This window comes from Cucumis sativus, chromosome 6, assembly GCF_000004075.3.
Source record: "Cucumis sativus cultivar 9930 chromosome 6, Cucumber_9930_V3, whole genome shotgun sequence".
Lineage (NCBI taxonomy): Eukaryota > Viridiplantae > Streptophyta > Magnoliopsida > Cucurbitales > Cucurbitaceae > Cucumis > Cucumis sativus.
This window is the reverse complement of record NC_026660.2, coordinates 28,384,183-28,405,950: the sequence shown is the minus strand read 5'-3', so window position 1 is coordinate 28,405,950 and position 21,768 is coordinate 28,384,183. Positions and strand designations below refer to the sequence as shown.

The following is a 21,768-nucleotide window of genomic DNA, read 5'->3' as shown; positions in this document are numbered from 1 at the left end:
ATTGTGATTTACTGAGTTCAATGGTCCGAAGAAAAATATGTTTCTTATGTATATGACTTTGGTAAGAAATATCTGTACCTTGGCTACTTGCAATGGCATGAACACACAGATGAACGTCATCATCATCTCAGGAGAAGGGCGGAAGCTGTGGTGAGGATGCCCCACCATAGATTTAGAAATATTTTGTAGGGTTTTTAGTCTCTTACTGCGTCTTGTCGTTTGTCGTTTTGGGGTGAATTATTAGTTGGCAGAGCAGGTATGTATGTTTTTGTCCTGCCGCTGCTTGCTGTGCTGTTTCATCATTTTCCTATTTCTATTCAAAAATCCAATTTTTTACACCACCCAACAACTGTCGGTGTCCTTTATTTGAAGGGCACCCCTAAAACTCTCCCCATCTCTCTCTCTCTCTCTCTGTATGTGGCTCCTTATTGTTATATTTTATTTCTTTTAACGTTAGTTGAGCTGTATTAGAACGGCCTCTCTTTCCTTTCCTTTCCTTTCATCTAAAGCAAACAAAAGGTTCTCCACAGTTCATCTTTCAATTCTTTCCTTTTTCCTTTCGTACTGAGTTAATTTAATACTCTCTCGACATTTCACTATATCGAAAGTGAAAAACAAACAATGAAACCCCAACTAGGACAATAAAGCAAGAGAGTTGCTAGTGGGATAAAGTTAATAATAAATTATAACCAATCATGCATCGCTGTCGTCCACAATTTATTTCAACTTACCAAAAGTTTCTCATGATTAGTACCAACAGAAACATTTAAGTGTATTTAAATAAAAGTTTTACGTCAAGTCTGCTGAAGATGGTAAAGTTATATTAGATGATTAAAAACTAGAGAATCATTGTGCCGAAACTTCCTTCTGCCCTTTACTACTCTTATACTTCTTCCCTTGCTTGAGCAGTTCTTCAACCTCTTCGAATTGCAATCCTTTAGTTTCAGGTACCAAGAAATATATACCAACTAATCCAAGGAGTGAGAATCCTGCAAACAGCAGGAACGTACCAGCTGCCCCAAGAGTCTCCACTAATGTTAAAAATGTTTGACTTACTATCAGATTTGATACCCAATTTGAAACTGCAGCAATTCCTCCTCCAGTTCCTCTGTATCTCAGTGGGTAAATCTCTGAGTTCAACACCCATGGTACTGTTCCCATTCCTGGTGCATATGAAATTATGTAAAGCCCCATCACCACCACGGCTAAGAAGCCAATCTTGCTTGGGCAGCCTTCTGTGAACCATACTCGTCGGTTTGACCGACATTCGCCCCTCACATTCTTTGTTAAATCTAAGCAGGCTCCAGGGAGATACTGATATTTCATTATGTGAGTTTCTGTTAGAGTGAGAACTAAAGCAATAAGAAAAGGAAAAAAAGTTTTTGTTTTTATACCTCATTATCTCCATTGGCACAGAAACCACATTTTTGTTTCAAACATGACATGCAGTTCCATGAAGATGCATCTGGAGCTGAGACATAGGCTGGACAGGTAGAGTTACTTCCAAAGTGAGTAGATTCCAAGGCGTCGATGGATGGAGCATGGCTAGCAGATTGGAAGAACACTCCAGCCAATACCACAAGGCAAACGATAATTCCAATCATCGAGATGATCATAATTCGTCTTCTTCCATATCTGTCAACTGTAAGCATGCTGACAACGGTGCCAGCGGCATTGAGAAACGATGTAACAAGAGATAGCGCCATGGCTGTTGTATTAGAAGCATATCCAGCAAACTGCATGATTGTTGGACTGTAATACATGACAGTGTTAATACCACAGAACTGCTGGGCTACTTGGACGATGATCCCGGCCCAGAGCCCTCTTCGAACAACTTGGCTACTCAAAGCACCTTTAACTTTGGCTATTATACTACCATCTCCAATTGCACCTTCTTCTGTCTTTTCTGATTCCACAGATTCATGCAACAATCTCATCTCTTCATCAACTTGATTGGCAGGATATATCTTTTCCAATATGGCTCTTGCTTCATCTACTTTGTCCTGATCGTCAGGAAAAATGAGTGTCAGTAAGCTAATCACTACTAGTCCATAAGAACTTTTACTCACAAACACTACTAATATACACTGACAAAGAAACCCAAATGATTGAGAAACTTAAATGGGTGATCGGAGCACTAAGTTCTTGAAGTTAAGAAGCCCAAACAATAAGTGCATGTTTGGGGTTGTAGAGTTGTTTGGTTGGAATTAGGAAGTTATCTATCGAAGCTGAATTTTCTTGATAAATGTACAGAACACTTTTGAAGGTGGTGAAGTTGGGTTATTTTACTTCAAATTATCAAGTTGATGGATTAAACGCTCCTAAAACAGTTAGATAACTCTTATTTGAGAAGCTCAAAGGAAAAAGAGTGGTAGCATTTTTCAAACATTACCCGTCTGTATAGCCACCTAGGAGATTCAGGCAGTGAGAGCATTAAAACAAATTGAACCACAGCAGGAAGTCCTGCTACTCCAAGCATTAGACGCCATGTTAACTTTGTCTGCACACGGATAGATACAAACTCAAAACTTCAAAATAAGAACATAAAATTCACACTTCATAACTTTTTAACCATCAGAAAGGAAGGTTCATTTTACCTTAGTGAATGCCAGGTTGATTAGATAGGAAATAAATTGTCCTCCGGTAATTAGCAACCCATTAGTACTAACAAGAGCACCCCTGATTCTAGCAGGGGAAGCTTCTGATATGTAAAGAGGAGCAGTCATGGATGCCATTCCAACTCCAAAACCGACTATAAGTCTCCCAACGATAATGAATCCAGGAAAGGGAGCAACAGCCATGACAATTGCACCGAGAAAGAACACAACATCAGCAACTAGAATCGACTTTTTTCTACCAAATTTATCGTTCATCCAACCACCAATTGCAGCACCCACAATTGCACCTGCTACAGCCATACTTACAATGGTTTCCTGTATATATAATCGATAAACAAAATGGTGAAAACAAGAACTATTTTAAAGAGACATTAACCACCAAATACTTGAGCCTAAAAGTAACTTGCCTGCAGCCATGTTTTCCTGTCAACAACTTCAAAGTCCTCTTTAATGTAGAGCATAGCCCCAGAGATCACACCTGCAATACAATACCAAATATAAAATTAACATCACGCTACGTACGTTTTCCTCGACATGATTCAAACAATAAGGCAATTGGGGTTGGGATTTACCAGTGTCGTATCCAAAGAGGAGACCACCGATTCCAGCAGACAAAGCGAGGCGCATAATGTAAGGCGTCTTCCATGTTGTTTGCCAACATTCTGAAAACTCTGCCTTGTCTGCCTTTGCAGCACCTCCTTCCACCATTTTGAATGGCTTTCTTCAAATGGTTGAGTCTGTAACTTACTCCAGATGTTTATAAAGATGGCTGAACCTTAATGTTCTTAACAAACAAAGAAAACTGGAAAAAAGAAAAAAGAAAAATTCAATTTTAATAACAGAAAATTGCTGGAATCTCTAAGAATATCGATCTTCGTGACTGATACCATGTTTGAAATTTGAATTATTATAAATTGACTATTTTGCATCCGTTACAAAAAAAAAAAAAAACAAACAAACAAACGATAGTAAAATCAATCATCATCTAAAATTTTCAACCGATCGTTTATCGATGATCGAGAATTGGAATTCAGATGAATAAAAAACGGAGTCCTGAACCAAGAATCAAATGAATCAAACGTTCCAAAAAGGGAAAAATGTAAATTAAAACAGCCAAAAAAGTTTTCCATTGCCACACTGAAGGAGAAACAGATGATTAGAAAGAGCTCACCTTTTGAAAGCAGAAGCATAAAGTGCATGTGGGGTTCCTGATTTAGTTTATCGATCCACTCAACAATGGTGGGCAATGGAAGTTTATATAAACGAAAGATAGGTGTAAATATGTAATTTCCCAATTGGGTTAAGATTTCTGTGAAGTTCTGGACACTTAAATGCGAAAGAATTGAAATTCCCCATATCCCAAATTTGGAAAATACGATAAGAGTTTATCCAAATAGTATTAGATAAGTTATCAAATACGTGTAACAAAAACTCATAAGACCCCAGAAAAATAATATGAAACTTACCATAAATTTGGTTGTGAGTTGAGAAGAAAGACATGCAGAAGCAGCAGAGAACAAAGAGAGTGGAAAAAGAGAGAGAGTTGAAGTGGGTCTTCTTCAAAGCAAAAAAAAGAAAAAAAAAAAATACAAACAGATAGTAATAGTAGAGATGAAGATTATCTGAGGCCAATCATTTTTTTCTCTGGTTTGTTATCTAATCTTAATTACAAAAACAAGTCCTTTAAATTCTCCTAAAAAAAGAATTAAGAAAGAATATAAATGCTTGGTGATAATAAAACAAAACTCTTGCAATTGAAACGCTCCCTCTTCAACGGAGTGGATCATCTCAACAGTTTGTTTTAACAGAGTATTTTCCGGCAAAACAAATTGTTATTTATTGAGAATTTTGTTTGCTTTTACTTAAATAATTGAATTATAATTTATGTAAGTCTTTTAAATGTGTCACAATTAATTATTAAAGATTATAAAACTTCTTCAAACGAAAAATAATTGAAGATTAGAAAGTAAACTCCTCACGAGAAAAAGGGGGGGAAAAAGGTGGAGACTTTTTAGTCTTTTGCTCACATGTCTTCCTGGGCGTAGGTATCAGATGGGGAAAATCTTCAATCTTCAATCTTCAATCTTCAAACGTAGAATAGGAATGTTCTGAGATTTCAATGTGATTGGGATTTGGGTGTGTCTATGTATGTTTGTATATTACATTGATATACATATTGGTATTGTGTTATTCACTTTGTTATTTGTTTGTTAGTACAACCAATCCCAAGTTAAGAATTTAACTATTAGTCTTTGAAACGATGTAACTTTTGGATTAGTTTAGTTAAATCCAACCCACGGACACTCTACCTTTAAATATTGTACAACTTGACCCCAAAACCGAAAACTTCTCTACGTTGAATTCTTTTTAAAAACTTGTTTTTGTTATATATACTTTTGGTACGAGCAATACTAATTTTATCCTCTATATTAAATGTTCTTTTCCCTTTTATTACCTACGTCTCTTTAAAGCATAGTTGAAGAATACAAAAAAAAAAAAAAAAAATTGAATGGTATAAAATTGAATGGTCATTTAGTTAAAACGGGACTCTATCGACAAAGATATAACAAAACAAACTTATCATAAAAAGTGTGATCGCATACATAATCAACGTATGCAATTACTTACATCATCATACTTTTTTCTAATGTAACCATTGCTTATGCTTATGTCAGTGACCGCATGTGATGATGTTCATCACCGTACGTTGATGTCAGTAATCCCTTTTTTGGGATATTTATTGTTTTTACATATTTTTGTCTTGCAACTTCATTTTAACTAAATGATCATTCATTTTTATTTAACTTTTTGCGTTCTTTATAACCGTACTTGTAAAATAAACAAAACGTTGAAGGAGTTTTGGTTTTAAACAACTTTAAATTTTCGCGAATGAAATTGCAATAAAAATTTAGTATGTAATACAAAAGACAAACACATTTAATATCGAAGGTAAAAGTAGTACTTCACATACCAAAAATGTTGATACTAAACAACTTTTAGAAAGAGATAAAAGTTATAGAAAAGTTTACATCTTTTGAATGGTTTTGTGCGATTTTTCATTCACCTATTATTCTTTTCTTTTTTTTTTCTTCCTATAAAATGAGATAAATTGATCACACAAACATAACGTTAAATTCACATAACGTATTGAAAACTTTGTCAAAATCACAATTACAAGAGACAAAATAAGTAAAACACAATTGCCAAGACAATGCATACTCATAAATCTATGAGTTGAATTAATTGAAACATTGAAGTAAAGTTAGAGTAACGTTTCGGTCCATCGACTTTGTACTAAAATTTGTTTTGGTACATATACAGATACGTTAAAACCTAGTAGTTTGTATAAAGTTGGAAATTAGAAGTTATAAATCATGAATGAAGTCACTTTAATTTTAATATTAATTGTAACTTTTGCAGGAAAAAAAAAACATGTAAATGCATTTTCAAATTTTATAAATTGAATGCCAATAAATGCTTTAAAAATGTTAAATAATATTTACTCAACTATTTCACTACGTTCACACAAAAGAGAAATATTAGATTAGGCCAATCTAAAAACGAAAAATCAAATTACAATAATTATTGAATTATTTTTCTCACAAAAGAAGAAGGAGAGAAAGAAAAAAAGGATTTATTCAACGATTTGGGGGAATGAACCTAATCTTCCAATTTATCCTTTATTTTGTAGTTCAAATTGGGACGAACAAATTCGAATCTAAACCTTATTGTTTTAGGTATATCAATTCACACCAGCTTTTGTTACACTATTATTATTATTTTATTTATTCTTTATTTTATTCTATAACAAATAGATTCAACCAAAAATATAATTTACCTATTGAATCTACACATGTGATATTATGATACTCAATTTAACATAGATCAAACAGAATCAATTCTCTTCAACTTCATACTCTTTACAATATATATATACACGTTCATAGAACTAAAACAATTCCAACATCGAAAGTTTAATCCATACAATCGACACTGTTTCTACTTATGCGAATAAATAATATTTAAAAAATAATAATAAGATGAAGCTGTCATTTAAAAAAAAAGAAAGTATTTTTAAAAATTCGTTTAATTATTAGTTAAACCTTAAAATATATATATATATATATAGGGTGTAAGTAATTTTATTATAAAATAAAGGAATTAATGTGAATTAAAAATGTTGAATCATTTACGATTCTAACCCCCCCGCCCCATGCCACTGTGTAGCCCTACACATTTCTTTCTATAACATAAAACCCTAAACCTCTCCTATTTATTCTAACTCCACCGCCCTCTCCTTCTTTCTCCTTCTTTCTCCTCCCACCTCTTCTTCCTTTCCTTTTTATACACCCATTCCCATTCTTTCTTCATATATTATTCTTAATCTTGAATTACAGTTTTCGTCTCTGTTAATCATGTCTTCAAATGCGACGGGAAACTTCTGCCAGGAAGTCTCTTACTAAAAGGAAGCAGACTAGTCCCATATCTGCAAAGTTCCGAGTAAACGTCGTAAAAAAATTCCTAACGATGTTGATGGATTTCCCTTTTTAGGGATGTTCTCCGTTGTGGGTGGTCTCATATTCCGTCGCCTTGTGGAGCAGCGTCGCTGCAATTACCACCTTGGACTGGCCATGAGACAAACATTTTAATTTCTCTCTTGTAAAAGTTGTGTAATTGATTGTTTTTATGTGGCGGGGGATTATAGATCCAATCCTTTACTAGATATGGAGCGAACACGTTATGTTCGTATATTGCCGGAGTTAACGTCACAAATAAATTAGAGTCGATGTCGATGGCTCCTGTTTGGAACCTCCATCGGCTGTTGGTATCATATTCCATTGCCTTGTGGAGCAGCGTTGCTGCCTTTACTTCTTGGGACTGGCCATGAGACCTACATTATTATTTATAGTGTTTTAGTAATATGCTGATGATGATATCGGTTAACAAAATACCATCTTTCGGGACTGAATGGCTTTTCAAGCCTTGCTGTCAAATCCGATGATCTGAGGCTTCTCTTTCTTGTACTTCTGTTCTGTCTTTTGGCTTTTCTCTTTTGCAGTTATTCTTGTAAGTGGAAACTGGATAACATCAACATCATACCATCATTGGAGACTGCTGGCATTCGGATTCCATTGATCTTACCTTTATGTGATTTGTGAAAGCTGTGGTTAGGAAGTCGGATTCCATTGATCTTACCTTTATGTGATTGTGAAAGCTGTGGTTAGGAAGTTAGATCATAATAATGTACTTTTGTTCTAAGCCTCACTATGTAGCGGATGCTTTATCTTCATTGACAACTGATAATAAAACTTCATTTCCGAACGTCTCTATGAAATCTCATGGATTGTTGTACAGTTTATATAGAATTGGAATTGAATTGCAACATAGGTCTATTAAATATTGTTTACTGGTTTTACAGATGATCAAATTCAGTTCTTTGTTTAGTAAACTCACCAACGACGAGAAATTCTCTATGTTGAATGAATTATAGTACTTCTCCCACCCCAGTCGCAATTGAGGAGAACTTACTGTAAGTTGGGCAAGTTGGCAGTATGAAACCTTGCGACTGCATATATGTTAAAATGTTAGCTCACGGTTTCACCCCATGGCAACGACTCTCATCAAACTAACTCCTACTTCACAATTTCGCACCTTTTCACGTTTCACTTTGTAGTGCAAGAGCCTGACCTCTTTGTGCATCTCAGAGTAATCATGTTATTTTGAGAACATATGGGACGAAACCAACAAAACTAATCAGATTGTGATATATTGTGAACTTGCTACAACCTCAAACTACAAAAATTTGGACTTCAACGAGTGTTCTAATTGACATTTCTACATTTTAACGTCAGTTTCGTATAGTTCAGCACCAACTTAATCCCTCTATCACTGTTTTTTCACATAGTTCAGGAATATATCCTGCATCCTTCAAAATTGGAGTTATTCTGTCAATGGTTCTATAAATCTCCTCAGTTTCTCTGTGAGATTTATCGCCCTTGACAAAAATATGGAATTCCCTTTGAATTTCTATTCTGCTGCAACCAGGATCTTTACTCATTCCTGATTTCTTCATCATAGCTCTTATCTCTTCAACATTGTCCCACAACCCGGATGTGGCAAAAGCATTTGAGAAAACAACCAACTTTCCTGAGTTTTTAGGATCCAATTCGAAGTAACTTGCTGCAACATGTTTCATCAAATCTACATCTTCATGAACTTTACAAGCTCCAACCAAAGCACCCCACATAACAGAGTGCTCCTTGCAAGGTGCATCAAGAACAAAGTCATAGGCTTCTTGCAATCTCCCAGCTCTGGCAAGAAGATCAGCCATGGCAGCATAATGTTGCCCTCTTGGTTCAATTCCATAGGTCTTTGTCATCAAAGAAAAGTAATTCCACGCCTCTGACACAAAGCCTCCACGACTACAAGCAGCAAGAACTGCAAGGAAAGTGACGTAATTCGGCCGGTAGCCTTTGTTTATCATACTATGAAATGATTCCAAAACTTCAGAAATTCTTCCATGCTGTCCATACCCAGATATCAAAGCAGTCCAAGTGATTACATTCCTATTTGAAGATTTGTTAAATGCTTTATGCCCGTCAGATAAGCTACTGCATTTGAAGTACATATCTACAAGTGCACTAGACACAACAACATTATCACCAATTTGACATTTAATCAAAACTCCATGTGCTCTCTTTCCGTGTTCCAGAGAAGCTAAACTAGCACAAGCTCTTAAAACTGATGCAAAAGTATACTGATCAGGCATTAAACCGCTTTGTCTCATCTTTAAATAAAACTCCAATCCAACTTCAGCAAGCCCCTTCTGTACATACCCGGCAATCAATGAATTCCATGAAACCAGGCTTTTCTCCAACAAATGTTCATGAAGGACGTATGCAGTCTCTAAGTCACCTGATTTGGCATATAAAATCAATAGTTTGGTGTTGAGATATTCATTGGGTACATATCCAACAACAACCATTTGGGCATGGATTCTTTTTCCTTTCATATACTCTTTCCTGAAAATGCATTCTTGTAGCAGAAGACAGTAAGTTTTGGAGTGAAATTGCAAGGCCATACAGCACAAAAGTGCAACAGCTTCCGCCAATTTCCCAGTTAAACATAGCCCCCTAAGCGTTTTATCCCAGGATGAGGTATCTTTGTGGTGTGGCTTGACCTGAAAGCTGGGAATTTCTAAGAGATAGTACTTAAGTTCGTCAAATTAAAGAGAAATAAAAGAGGACTCTTTATACAACAAAGCAGAGTATTACCAAGAAAAATGCAAAACCTTAAATTGAAAAGGAAGCATTGCCAGATAAATTAAATGTGGATATCGGTACGAAGCAGGAAATTATGAAATGTAAAAGAGACGAACTGTGCCGGGGAGCATATAAGATTAAACATTGAATTAAGAAATGAAGAAGAAAAAGAGGAACCTGGGAGAGGCGAATTCAGATTTGTGGCGGCGGGGGAGATGAACAGTGGGGAGTTGAGTGGGTACGATGGACGTGGAAATGAGATGAATCACGGCGGAGAAAGAAGAGCGAGTGAGTGGAGAGGCACATTTGAGCATGTGGTTGAAAGAGAAGGGATTAAGGATTGAGATGGATGGAGAATTGAAGGGAATGATAAGTTGGGGTTTAAGGGAATTAGGAGAAGGTGTAGCGGCTGAGTGGTGAAGGTTTTAGGTTCGTATAAAGGAAGCTCCAAAATGGAAGGCCATTCGCGACACCAACGACCAGGGGCAGTTCAAGATTCTTTCTTTCTTTCTGATTAACACTTCAAAAACAGTTTAACCCTAAACCCTAAGGCTAAACTTCTATAAAACTTGATTGTTACTTTATATTATAAATAGTTTTATTGTCACTTAGCTAACGAATATACTAAATACGTTTTCTTTTGAGGGACGATTAGATGGGTCACGTTTTTTTCTATCCACTTTTGAATTGGTTCACAATCGATTAATTCCATATTTCTTTCTCAACAAATGTGTTACTTGAGTTGGGCGTATCTTCTTCTATAAAAAAAATGGAGAAAAATGAGAAGTGAAAGAGGAGAGGACTCCTCGTGTAGGGTTCTTTGCTTTTGTGGTTGATGTAGCAATAGAGTCGATTTTAAAACCATATGAGAGATCAAAATTTAATACTGATGTCTCAATTTCTCATTCTCCAATCATACGAAACCAAACCCCAACTATAAATGTTCCAAAAAGGAAAGAAGAAGAAACCCAGAATTTTGAATTTTAATTCCTTCAAGAACAACGTAAACTGCTCAAACAAGCATATTAAACCCCATCCCTGCTACCCTCCAAATTTTCACTCGTGATGTCCTCAATCCTCCATGTAAGTAAAATTGCACAACCAATGGTGCAACGTATATGATCTTACAAGTTACAATATCCTCCTCCTTCTCTGTTCTTTTGCTGGAAGACTCTGAATTTCTCTCTCGCCTGTAAAGGCCAAGCCAGCGGATCCGCCATCCTCTGTTTCTTCCATTTTTGGGCATGTTTGTACCCTTGTCTTTCCTTTAATAAGAAAGATTCAACCAAACTGATGTGAAATCCCCGTTAGAATCACATTTCATTAATGGAGACCAACGATTTGATTGTTGTTGGAAATCCCAAATGACGAAGATACCTTGTATGAATTACTTATCACCTTACCAATTGGTTTTTTATAAACAAAACCCATGGCCTTTTTTTATCCTGCAATTTAATCCATCAAGACAGGTAAATCCAACACATAACTAAGTTTGAAAAGAGAGGATAAAGCTCAGTAATTTGCACAACCTGCAATGGTGGTTTTATGTTGTGAAGATTCATCAGCAGATGGTTTCAGAGATGAATTCATCATTCTCGCTAGACGCTTGACACGCCTTAACGATCTTGATGATCTATTAAGATCGTATTCCAAGCTAGAATCCTCAGACTTACAATTGGAAGTTGATTCTACTTGTGAAAACATTTGGTGAATCCCAATTGAACGTGCAAGTCGTCGAATATGACTCAAACGTACCCTCCCTTGGAGAATTTCAGCTCTTGGGTCCAATATTTCAGAACCTATTCATTAAATTCCGAAAGAAAATTAACTCAAGAGAAAATCATCTCACCATATTGGTATCTTCAAAAAACAGATCTTACTGGAAGACGTTATGGAATCTGGATTTAAGGATTCTTGTTCGTGATTGAAACCGACGAGCATAAGCCCATTTTGTTGCAGATCAAGCTCTGCAATGGAAGTTTCTGAGACCGCCTTAAATGAATTTGTTCCAGAAAAGCTTGGATTTGTGGTTTTCCCATTTCGATATTTCAATCTTCGTATTTGGTAGTTTCGACGACGTCTTGCGAGATGCCTCTCTCTCTGTTCAATGCTCATTGACGATCTTCTTTCTCTGTCCCTTATACGTCGTCGTTCTCGCTCTTTCTCCCTCTGCATTGCCCATCCTTCCATTGAAATTAATGAAATTCCTTATGAAACGAACAATAAACAGAATTAACACACCTGAAACATGATCTTAATCAGAAAATTTAAAGAACCAGCATTTTGATTGTACCTGATTTTAGGATAATTGGAAGAGGAGGAAGAGGAGGAAGAGGCTTTTTTTCCCTTACACAAATGGAAATGATAGAGCTGTCAGAGACAAATTTACGGCAAAGATCTAACCCTTCAGCTCTCTGACACCTAAACATCAGTTAAATTTATCGTACGAACGTTTAATCATTTGTGCAAAATTAGACTAAGGGAGAGAGATTCTTAGAACATCCGAACAAAACGCACCACATCTTTCTGGTATTAAATAGAGTGATTAATGTAATAAGATACTATAATGCGATTTATCTTTATAAACTATAGTGTTTTAACACGAGGACAAAATTCTTTAGCCAAAGTTAGAAAATTTACAGCAGGTTTCAACATTTGGGATCCTTCCTACGAACAGTAAGAGCTTTTTTTAACCTCACATTCTATAAATCTGTATGGGTTACCATCGCTCCATGGCTCTTAAAAATTACTTGTAAAGGAAAGCTCGAGAGCAAAATTTTACATGATCTAATTACGCAATTGGATTCAGACTTTTAAAAGCTTTCATCTCCATGCAGATGCGGTTGCCATTGCTCTGTTTTTCCATCCAAGGTAGATAGCTCCATCAACTTCTTGGAGTCTGTAGTTCTCATTGAAATCTCTCAACATATTTCTAACAGCTCCAGTAACGGATGGGCTCATTGTATATGGAGTGAAACCAGCCATTCTCATTCTCATCCTCCATTTGCCAAGGAGTTCATGACGTTCTACCCTTTCGAACCCTTCACAAGCTACCATGTTCACTATGTCTCGGGCCACACAGTGTTGCTCTGCCCTGATTCTCTGCTTGTCATCTCTTGAACGAGCTACATCTATTGACTCGAACATAGCAGTGTAATAATCTAGTGTCTCTATGAAGCGAAGAAGGAATGGGGATGTGTTGGTGTTGGATTCCTGCTCAATAATGGTTACTACTTTCGGTGAGAGACTTTTAACCAGCCTAAGAAGCCGGTCTCGATGATTCTGTGTGCTCACGCTCTCATCTGGCATGTGGTGTAAGGTGTATGGAAAATTTACAGCCAATGCTTCTCCTGGTTGTATTATAAGATTACTGTGTTCAACGTCACAACCGGACATTGCAGCAGCATGAAATTGGAAGGGAATTCCTTTTGATTGAGCCAGCTGAGCTAAGTTCTGTCCCACAATTTGTAGTCCCCCTCCTCGAGCATGAGCTGATTGGGAATCATCCACACCTGTAATGCGAAGAAGAGCTGGGGGTCCGCCGGGCCGATTGGCAAGATCCTGGATGAGAGATATATACTGACTACCCTGAGCAATCTGAAAATCAATGATGTGGATTATGGGTTCATTGACCATGGCCTCCCTAATTACAGCATTAGCAGATGTGTAACCAAATTTGAAGTACGGGCAGATCTGGAATAGAATAGACATATATGACATTAGTTCAGAGCTTGTTGGCTCTTTGCACTTTAGGGATTTGTATATTGCACTCCCAGATCGTTCCAACCTTGCTCTAAGCCCTTCCAACAAGTAAGCTCCCAATCTCTGGGATGGGTCGCCAGAGACGGAAACCATCTGCCCTAAAACATCCATAAAAAGTGTTGCCACATTTAGATCGGAATCATGAATTGCTTGGGCACAATGGATAAGCGTGTCCTGAAGATTTAGTTTAGGAATCATTTCAACCACTTGATTCCAGTTCCGCCTTGCCACTGAAGCATCTCGATGCGCCCCACCCCTGAAAGAACAGTAGCAGCTATCCACAATATCGGATTCAGGCCCCAGCAAAGAAATTTCTAATTCTTTAAGCTTGTGCTTTATGTCGTTGTCTTCATCAGTTACAGAGCATCCACTCATTGGTGATCCACATGTGTTCTCAAAGGAATGGTGTTGATCTGATGAGCATGATTGAGAACCCTGAGGTGAGAAGGGGCTCCTAGACGACAGAACACTCCCAGTAGAAGGAGAATTAGAGCCACTCAGATCAGCAGTAGCCGGGAATGATTCCAGAGTAAAGAACTGATCCTTATAGGAAGAGAAGTTAACACTGTTTCCCTGGCTGCTTGCGTCAGGAGAGACGTGGTTTCCCAATACGTGAAAACCAGATAAATAGTACGGATCCATCTCATGGATCATAGATGAAGCCTGCCGATTCTGAGATGCTTGCATTAAGAAATCAGAAATGAGCCCAAAGCAAGAATATATTCACCGCTAGCAGTTGGTATTAGAAGCGTTTCCAGGACTTGGGCTCAGTGGAGTCTAGTAACAACTCCTAGGCAGACATTTTAGGACTCAAAATTCTTATATGCTCTGCAGTAGTTAAGGCAGTTGCCTTCTTTACCGGTAAAAACTGGAATATCGAAGAATCCCCAAAATCTGCAGATAACAGAACAAAAATCAATACCACAGAATTAAAATTGTTGAACCAAACAATACAAGTAAGCGCCGGAGTCCAAAATTGAAACCACAAATTAGATCCTACACTATCACATCAAACATGCATGAACACAAATACAGGGTAAAAAACCCAAATTCTCAGAAGAAACTTTCTACGAATTGAGTCAAAATACAACGTTTCAACATCTTCGGCCTATAATTTTTTTTAAAAAATGAAGAAGTTTTCCGTATCCCCTTAAAAATTACGAAATAAAAGGCAATATGCTCACTAGAAAGATAAAAGATCTCTTCCGTTTCAATCACCACCAGAAATCACGGTTGGATAAATCAGCACAAAATTTTTCACTCGAAACACCATTTCTTCACATAATACACAACTAATTACCAGAAAAGACAACACGAATACTCCATAAAATAGCCACAACTCGATAAAAAGCTAACAAGGGACATAAATCTAAAAAATCACGCCGTTTGAGCAAATCAAGTACATTAGCAGATGGCACAAAAACTAGTTTTGCGAGTTTCGATTCAGAAACTCAAAAAAGCCAAGTCCCTGGTCAATTAGTACCTACCTGAAAGGCAGCACGTTCAATAAAAATAAAAAACAATCAACGAGTCAGAGAAAGAAGAAGAGGAATGCATCACGAGTTTTTCAGTGAACGCGAGAAATCAACCAAAGCGCGGAGCAGTAAAGTTAGAAATCCAAAGAACAGCTGGTCAAATTTGGAACACAGAGCAAAGAAGAATTGGAGAAACCAAAGAAACTCACCGAACACCAAATTAGAAGTCAAACTCACAAACAGTTATCCATAACTATAAATAAAAAAATAAAATAAAAAAACAAATAAAAAGAAGAGAGTGATGGTGACGGCCAGAATCTCCCCGCCGGACCGCCAATTAAACAGAGAATCAACGGAAAAAACGAAGAAAAAGAAAACGATTGTATACCTTCGATGGAAGCGGGGGTTAAACACTGAAACGCTTGTTGCACAAGTCACGGTAAAGGAAATGTAAAGCAGTATCTGGTGAAGGCGATGACAAATAAAGAAGCCCCGTCGAGTGGCATACGCCTTTATATGGCGGTTCATAAAGGTTGAAAAGAAAGAATTGCCCCTAGGATGGTAATATATTAACGAAAATACCCTTTGAAGTATTTTTCTTTTTGGACGGTTTAGCCCCCAAGAATTTCATTTTCTCTTTGTTGCTTTTGGAGGAATCTATGCCCCTCTTCCTCACATACCTCTTCGCTAACGTAATCTATTACATCTCAATTCCTTTTTTAAATAACAAATTACGCCAATAAAAATCCCATAATTACTATATTATTATTTATTTTCCGACTAGGATAATAAAATTCCAACTACCTCATCTGCTCGTCCACGTGGTTTCTTCTTATTTTATTTTTATCTATACATTTCTAATTTCTTTATATTTTTCTTTTTGTAATTAAGCTTCAAAGTTGATATATTAAAAGATAAAATCTAAATTATCAAATTGTAGTTGACTAGAACCGTTGTTAAACTTAGGCTACTTGTTTTTAATTGATACACTAATTCAACTAAGTTTCATTTGGAAAAGGTAGTTGAATTATTGATTGACTTAATTACATTTTGATTTATCTTGAATTTATAATTAAATTGTTTTGTAAATTTGACTTACGTGCATGGTTTAAAAAACACAACTAAAAGATAACAATACCAAACTCTATTTTTTTTTCTTTTGTATAACATAGAAATTTCTCTCTTGCAAAAATGTATACATAAAATAAACGGATGATAATAACATGAAGAAAGTTTTCTTGTAAATAACAGCTGCCAATTGTCATCCTCGTGAAGAATGTGTATTATTATTTGTGTCCCATCTTGAAAATGATTTGTGAAATTGGTCAAATTTATGTATATTGTTTTCAAGCAAAGGAATAAATTTTCAATTATTTTGGTCAAGGCTAATTGTGGGCATGTGCCAATTCATTCAGACCAACCCACCAAATTAAATCATTTAATATCTTTAATAAAAAAAAAAAAAACTATAATCATAATCTTGACCTTATGATTTTCATAGTGTATTCACAAATTAAAAAGAAAAATAATGACATTACAAAGTATAAAATAATTACGGTTCTCAAAATTTTCATGCATATAACGTTTTGTGTAGGTAAGAAATTTGTACAAGACAACAATAAGTAATTATTGAGAGAAACAAAAAGTTCATGATATTTTCTTTCACAAATTAATTTGTATATAATTTCACTCAAACCTTGTTAAAATTATACATAAAACGAAATTGTTCTTTTTGAGATAAGAAATTATAATAGGTTAAAATAGCCCCACGTATTTGTATGTATATATTAATAATGACTTCACTAAGGCTACAAATTTTGCATGGTGGGAATAAGAATGTGAATTCGATACAGTCCATTTCAAACATTTCTTTTTCAAAATTCATATGGGTTTTCTTATTACTATGTAGTAGTGTAATCATTATCGTCCATTTAAAAGTCATAGTAGATTAAAAATTGAAGCACAGTAATGTCGGGAGTTTGTTTGATTTATTATGTTTTTGCATAGAGGTGAATAATGTAACTTAAATTTGATGTAATATCAAACGAGAATTAATTGTTTGAAGAAAAGATAAATGTGATCCGTCAATTAAAAAGAAAATATGTACAGCAATGTAGTGTTCGTTATACACTCTCTTTGATGTTTAAGTGAGAAAATCAGACATTCATACAAAATTTTCAAATTTTAGGACGAGATTAAAATTATCACTCAATGAGTTATAATAAGCTTAAAGTATCTTTGTCTTTTAATTCTTTTCAAGATTAGCTCCATAAATAAGTTACACCGAACATATTTCGTGAATTTATTGAATCGAATTAAGGATGTAATGACACCTCTCATAAAATGGACCGGGGTTTCAGTCTCAATACTTCGAAACGAGGCCAACCCAAGACCCAATGCTCAACTTTCTTCCTTTCTTGACCCAGTTTTTCCTCATTATTGTTTGTTCTCTTCTGATCAAAATAATCCATGACAAATACAATACATCACATGATCGTCAGTATATAACTAGTTCTCATAAATTTCTTTATTATATTTCAAGATAGTCCATAAACCAAACAATAACGTTAAAACAAAATTAAAGATTATGTTGACTTGGGATTTAAATGATGAAAATACAACAAATTGATCAGTCAATTAAATGTTTGTTTTGTTTATTTCCAATTGTAAAAGTTATAGTATATATTATTGAATTGAAAAATAAAACAAAACTTTGGTCAAAAGGAAGAAATTGATCAAAATGAGAGGGGAAAAGATAGAATGGGAAGAAAATATTGAAAAAGAGAAGCTGTTTGGTCAGAGATTAGAATTCAAACGCCCACTGATTTCATAAAGTTATTATAATTTCTCACTTTTGTACTATCAATTTGGAAGAAAATGTACCTACAATTTCAACTAACCTCCAAAAAAACAACGCTGTTTTTATTTAATTAAAAATACCCCAAATTGAAAGTGAGGGGGATTGTTCAAAATAATACAACTATAGATTAGTTTAATTGAATTATTTAGGTAATTAAGATGACTTGGGGTTCGTGGTCTTGAATAAAAGATTTTGAAAAGGAAGACTTCAAAGTTTAAAGCTTATGTGGTTTCAATTAATTATTGAATTTGACTCTAATCAGTGGCCCAGCTTGTACGTCGGGGAGGTATTAGGTTTGAAGAATTTTCTATTATCCTCAAATTTTTATAATTATCGTGCTAATCAACTTTTGGAGGAATATATTCAAGTAATTATTCCATTAATCAAACTTTGCGTAAGTAATTTCATTTAATCGGTAAAATGTATTCCATACTCCGTGGGTTTTTACATTATAACTCTTAATTCACATAATTAACCTTAGAATTTTAACATTGTGTGTTGATTTATTTATGGTCTCTTATCTTAAGAAGAAAAAAAAAAAGGCAGAAATGAGAAATAAAAATGAGGGTTTCATGACTACTATCTAAGTTGTGTTCATCAGCATGCTGATCTAAATTTCATTCCTAGAAACAGCAGTGTTAAGACTCTCGAAACAACCATGATCATATGTACTCATTGACCTTGAGCAGAACTTTGAGAAAAACATTTTAAATTTTGCAGTTGGATTGAAGTACATGGAGGTTGGAGGAGGGTTATTTAAGTTACCAATTAATAAGATGGTTGTGGATGTGTACAAAATTTATGTTGTTCATTTAAAATGGTTAATATTACATGATTTTATTGTGTAAAAAAGGTATATATTCTTCTAGTTTGGAAATGCTAAAAAACGAGGATTCGAGTAGGGAAAGCCAAAAAGAGGAACGTATGGAGGTCATAGTCGTGAATCGAGGGGTGAAATGGACAAAAGCAAGGGGCTGTCTGACACGCTTTCCATTAAAAATGGCATTTTCGTAGTTAACAACCGAAGTTGGAGTATTTGATTAAAAACCTCTCCTACCTGGCAACACAATCCTCGGGATCTGCGAAGAAGCAGCATTCAATTTCACTTTTATAATAATAATACATTAATGACGTGGCATTTTCGAAGGTTCAGCCACGTTTCCCCAGAGCAGGAATCCGGTGGTTGATGGTATAGGTTAATACTACAGTACTCTACGCGCTAACCATGACGTCATAAAATTCTCCATCACCGTCACTCACCGAAAAGCCCGTCACGGCTTCCGTACGCGCTTACTTGCATTTTCAGACCAATAACATCTCGCCACACTACACCCCAAGCTCTAACACCGTTTAGACTGTGAGATATCCCTCCTTCCCCCTCAAATTAAGTTAAAAATAAATGTAGATATGATTAGGAATGTTTGGGTGAGGATTACCGAGCGACAAATGAGGTTATGGATGAGGTTGTAATTAAGTTGATAAGGACATGGCTAATCTTTTTGTGTGCAAGGAAACAAAATCCATTTTTTTAATTTCCCTATTATATTATTTTATTTTCTTTAAAAAATAAAATTATAATGGTCAGTGTGGCCCATTCCAAACTGTAGTGATAAACAATTGGTCGACGACACCAACTTCTGCGGGAATCTATAATCAAAACACAAATGACTGAAAGGTTTCTTTTATTTTGGCTATTTTTTGGTATACCAGTTCTTTAACTTTGTAATTATACCATCCTCTTTATCTTTATATATATATATATATATATATATATCACCCCCAACGTGGATTTTTCTGTAATTTAAAAAAGAAAAAAAGGTTAGAAAGTAACTTAAAGTACTTATTGGTGGATTATGGTTTCACGTGGAAGTGGGAATGTGATATGGTTCAAAAATGGGGCTGTGAGGCCTCACTTGATCACCACAGCGGTACAACAATCACTTCTCTCAAAGTAAAAGATGACGCAAACAAGGTGCCACCACACGAGTCATCCATCCACGTCATATATGGAGAGACGGAAAGCACGTGCGACGACCAAGTCCGTAATTTCAACTCCCGTATTCATCAACTCCTCTAATTAATTTTAAATCATGATTATAACTAATTAATTAATTAAATTAAAAGAATATATCATTTTCACATTACACCCCAAAAGCCCCCTGATATCATTTTAGTCCTCAAGCTATCAATTATATAAACTTACATCTTCTTTCATTTCGTGTTATGATAACCAAAACTCAATTTAAAAATCATAATTAAATCTTCAAAATTTCACGAATGAGTCAATTTAGACTATTAATCACATTTTTTTTCTTTGTAATAATCATCCATGTATTTACTTTAACCATGAACTATCCATTTTGTAAGACTGACACGTGAAGTGAAAATCAATATATTTTTAAAAAAGTAATGGTATAAAAGTGTTTACTTTATCTGTCAATTTTAAGTGTCGAATGTTTGCCTTTAAAGAGGTTGGAGAATGGGAAAGGGTTAAAGATGTAGGGTCGACATGAAGGTAAAGAAAAAGGGAGAAGGTGGAAGGAAGTTAATAGAGTTGATGTTTCCATGATGGTGTATCGAAATGAAATCTATGGATTCATTTGGGATTTTCATAGTTTCTTTAAAAAAAACCATGCAAACGTGTGTGTTGGGAACAATTCGCTTTTTCTTTTTGGTTTGGTTACGTTTGGAAAAAAGACAAAAGAAAAGTAAAAGAAGAAAAAGAAAAAGAAAAAGAGAAAGAGAAAGAGAAAAGGGAAAAGGAAATAAAATAAAATAAAGATTAAGATTATAAGAATAAGAGAAGGGATAAGCAAAGATAGGATTGGTGATTGGAGGGATAATGTAGGGATGAAAACGAATAATATATATGAATCAAATGATCAATCAATCCCACCGCTTCTTCCACCAACTCAAACATGAAAGTGACTTCAACGTTCCACATATTCTTACCATAATCTTTTCATTTCAACCTTTTTAACTCATTATCCACCTCTATGTTCCATACTTTTCTAGACTAATAAAGAAGATTGAATTTCTTCACTTTTAAAAAACCAACCAATGTTACTCCATTCAATATAATACATGTGTATTACTATTCCAAATGTTCATTACCAACTTAAAATAAGTTTAGGGAAAACATTAACTTATACCTTTAGAATCATTGAATTAAAGAAATTGGAAAGAAAATCAACTTATTGTTATGTATATCCTTTATGCCCATTAACTATATATATCAATATATATAAAATGATAGCTTTCTTTTGTGATATGTCTCTACTCCTTTTAAGTAAACAGTGAAGAATATCTAAAATAAAACTACTAATTAATTAATTAATTATATTGATAGTTAATAATTTAATAATTAGTATAAATTTATTTCTTAGAAATTTGATAATTAGTTTTAAACATTTGAACAACTTGTGTGAGTGCATTAATTTACAAGGAAAAAAAAGGAAAAACTTGATGTGTGAGACTAATATTAGATCAGTTAAGTGAATCGTCCAATATGTATTAACTTCAATTCAATAATCCTTAATCCTATCTTGTAAAACTAACTGTGGATGAAATTAACTTACACGCATTTGAAAACTGATGTATGAATGGTTTTCAAATGCACTTCATAATATATATATATATATATATATATATATATATATATATATATATATAATCTAAATTGGTTTACACTTGTGCACAAGATGATGTATGTTCAACCAAATTTTGGAGAAAGATAAAAAATCCTATATTATGAAAATTGGAGAGTTAATTTGATACATTTATTAGTTTGT

General features: G+C 34.9%; 4 protein-coding genes and 1 non-coding gene across 9 annotated transcripts; 1 reads left to right on the top strand and 4 right to left on the bottom strand.

The window, feature by feature from the left end:
- Positions 1 to 662: 662 nt before the first annotated feature.
- Positions 663 to 4,404, bottom strand: LOC101212285 (inositol transporter 4). Of its 2 annotated transcripts, none has more exons than XM_004134936.3 (7): positions 4,085 to 4,404; positions 3,191 to 3,420; positions 3,026 to 3,096; positions 2,598 to 2,933; positions 2,393 to 2,500; positions 1,395 to 2,003; positions 663 to 1,314 (listed from the first exon to the last, which is right to left on the bottom strand). In XM_004134936.3, exons 2-7 carry the CDS (start codon positions 3,324 to 3,326, stop codon positions 847 to 849), a joined length of 1,728 nt encoding a protein of 575 aa, XP_004134984.1. In that variant the 5' UTR covers positions 3,327 to 3,420; positions 4,085 to 4,404; the 3' UTR covers positions 663 to 846. The 2 variants fall into 2 exon arrangements, with proteins under 2 accessions (XP_004134984.1, XP_011658118.1); XM_011659816.2 differs by lacking the exon at positions 4,085 to 4,404 and adding an exon at positions 3,790 to 4,054.
- A 3,135-nt stretch (positions 4,405 to 7,539) lies between these two features.
- LOC116404833 lies at positions 7,540 to 7,630 on the top strand. The gene has a single exon (XR_004217933.1). It is a non-coding gene; the product is annotated as a small nucleolar RNA SNORD96 family (small nucleolar RNA).
- A 721-nt stretch (positions 7,631 to 8,351) lies between these two features.
- On the bottom strand, positions 8,352 to 10,614 carry LOC101207635 (pentatricopeptide repeat-containing protein At4g16470). The gene is made up of 2 exons (XM_004134752.3): positions 10,058 to 10,614; positions 8,352 to 9,805 (listed from the first exon to the last, which is right to left on the bottom strand). Exons 1-2 carry the CDS (start codon positions 10,192 to 10,194, stop codon positions 8,482 to 8,484), a joined length of 1,461 nt encoding a protein of 486 aa, XP_004134800.1. The 5' UTR covers positions 10,195 to 10,614; the 3' UTR covers positions 8,352 to 8,481.
- A 778-nt stretch (positions 10,615 to 11,392) lies between these two features.
- Positions 11,393 to 12,070, bottom strand: LOC101212529. The gene is made up of 2 exons (XM_031887050.1): positions 11,761 to 12,070; positions 11,393 to 11,679 (listed from the first exon to the last, which is right to left on the bottom strand). Exons 1-2 carry the CDS (start codon positions 12,068 to 12,070, stop codon positions 11,393 to 11,395), a joined length of 597 nt encoding a protein of 198 aa, XP_031742910.1.
- Positions 11,409 to 15,658, bottom strand: LOC101207883 (scarecrow-like protein 13). 4 transcript variants are annotated; one of them, XM_004134753.3, is made up of 4 exons: positions 15,506 to 15,658; positions 12,174 to 14,536; positions 11,761 to 12,087; positions 11,409 to 11,679 (listed from the first exon to the last, which is right to left on the bottom strand). In XM_004134753.3, the coding sequence occupies exon 2, from the start codon at positions 14,327 to 14,329 to the stop codon at positions 12,704 to 12,706; it is 1,626 nt and encodes a 541-aa protein (XP_004134801.1). In that variant the 5' UTR covers positions 14,330 to 14,536; positions 15,506 to 15,658; the 3' UTR covers positions 11,409 to 11,679; positions 11,761 to 12,087; positions 12,174 to 12,703. The 4 variants fall into 4 exon arrangements, with proteins under 4 accessions (XP_004134801.1, XP_031743927.1, XP_031743928.1 ...); XM_031888067.1 differs by having other exon boundaries at positions 11,761 to 12,063; XM_031888068.1 differs by lacking the exon at positions 15,506 to 15,658 and adding an exon at positions 15,327 to 15,464.
- Positions 15,659 to 21,768: the final 6,110 nt, after the last annotated feature.

Coding starts and splice junctions, on each gene's coding strand:
- LOC101212285 (XM_004134936.3), bottom strand. CDS start 3,326: ATGGTGGAAGGAGGTGCTGCAAAGGCAGACAAGGCAGAGTTTTCAGAA. Junction 3,097..3,190: donor CCTCTTTGGATACGACACTG/GTAAATCCCAAC, acceptor ATTGTATTGCAG/GTGTGATCTCTGGGGCTATG. Junction 2,934..3,025: donor ACAGGAAAACATGGCTGCAG/GCAAGTTACTTT, acceptor TTATATATACAG/GAAACCATTGTAAGTATGGC.
- LOC101207635 (XM_004134752.3), bottom strand. CDS start 10,194: ATGCTCAAATGTGCCTCTCCACTCACTCGCTCTTCTTTCTCCGCCGTG. Junction 9,806..10,057: donor TCTGAATTCGCCTCTCCCAG/GTTCCTCTTTTT, acceptor AGAAATTCCCAG/CTTTCAGGTCAAGCCACACC.
- LOC101212529 (XM_031887050.1), bottom strand. CDS start 12,070: ATGGAAGGATGGGCAATGCAGAGGGAGAAAGAGCGAGAACGACGACGT. Junction 11,680..11,760: donor AGATTCCATAACGTCTTCCA/GTAAGATCTGTT, acceptor TTTAATGAATAG/GTTCTGAAATATTGGACCCA.
- LOC101207883 (XM_004134753.3), bottom strand. CDS start 14,329: ATGCAAGCATCTCAGAATCGGCAGGCTTCATCTATGATCCATGAGATG.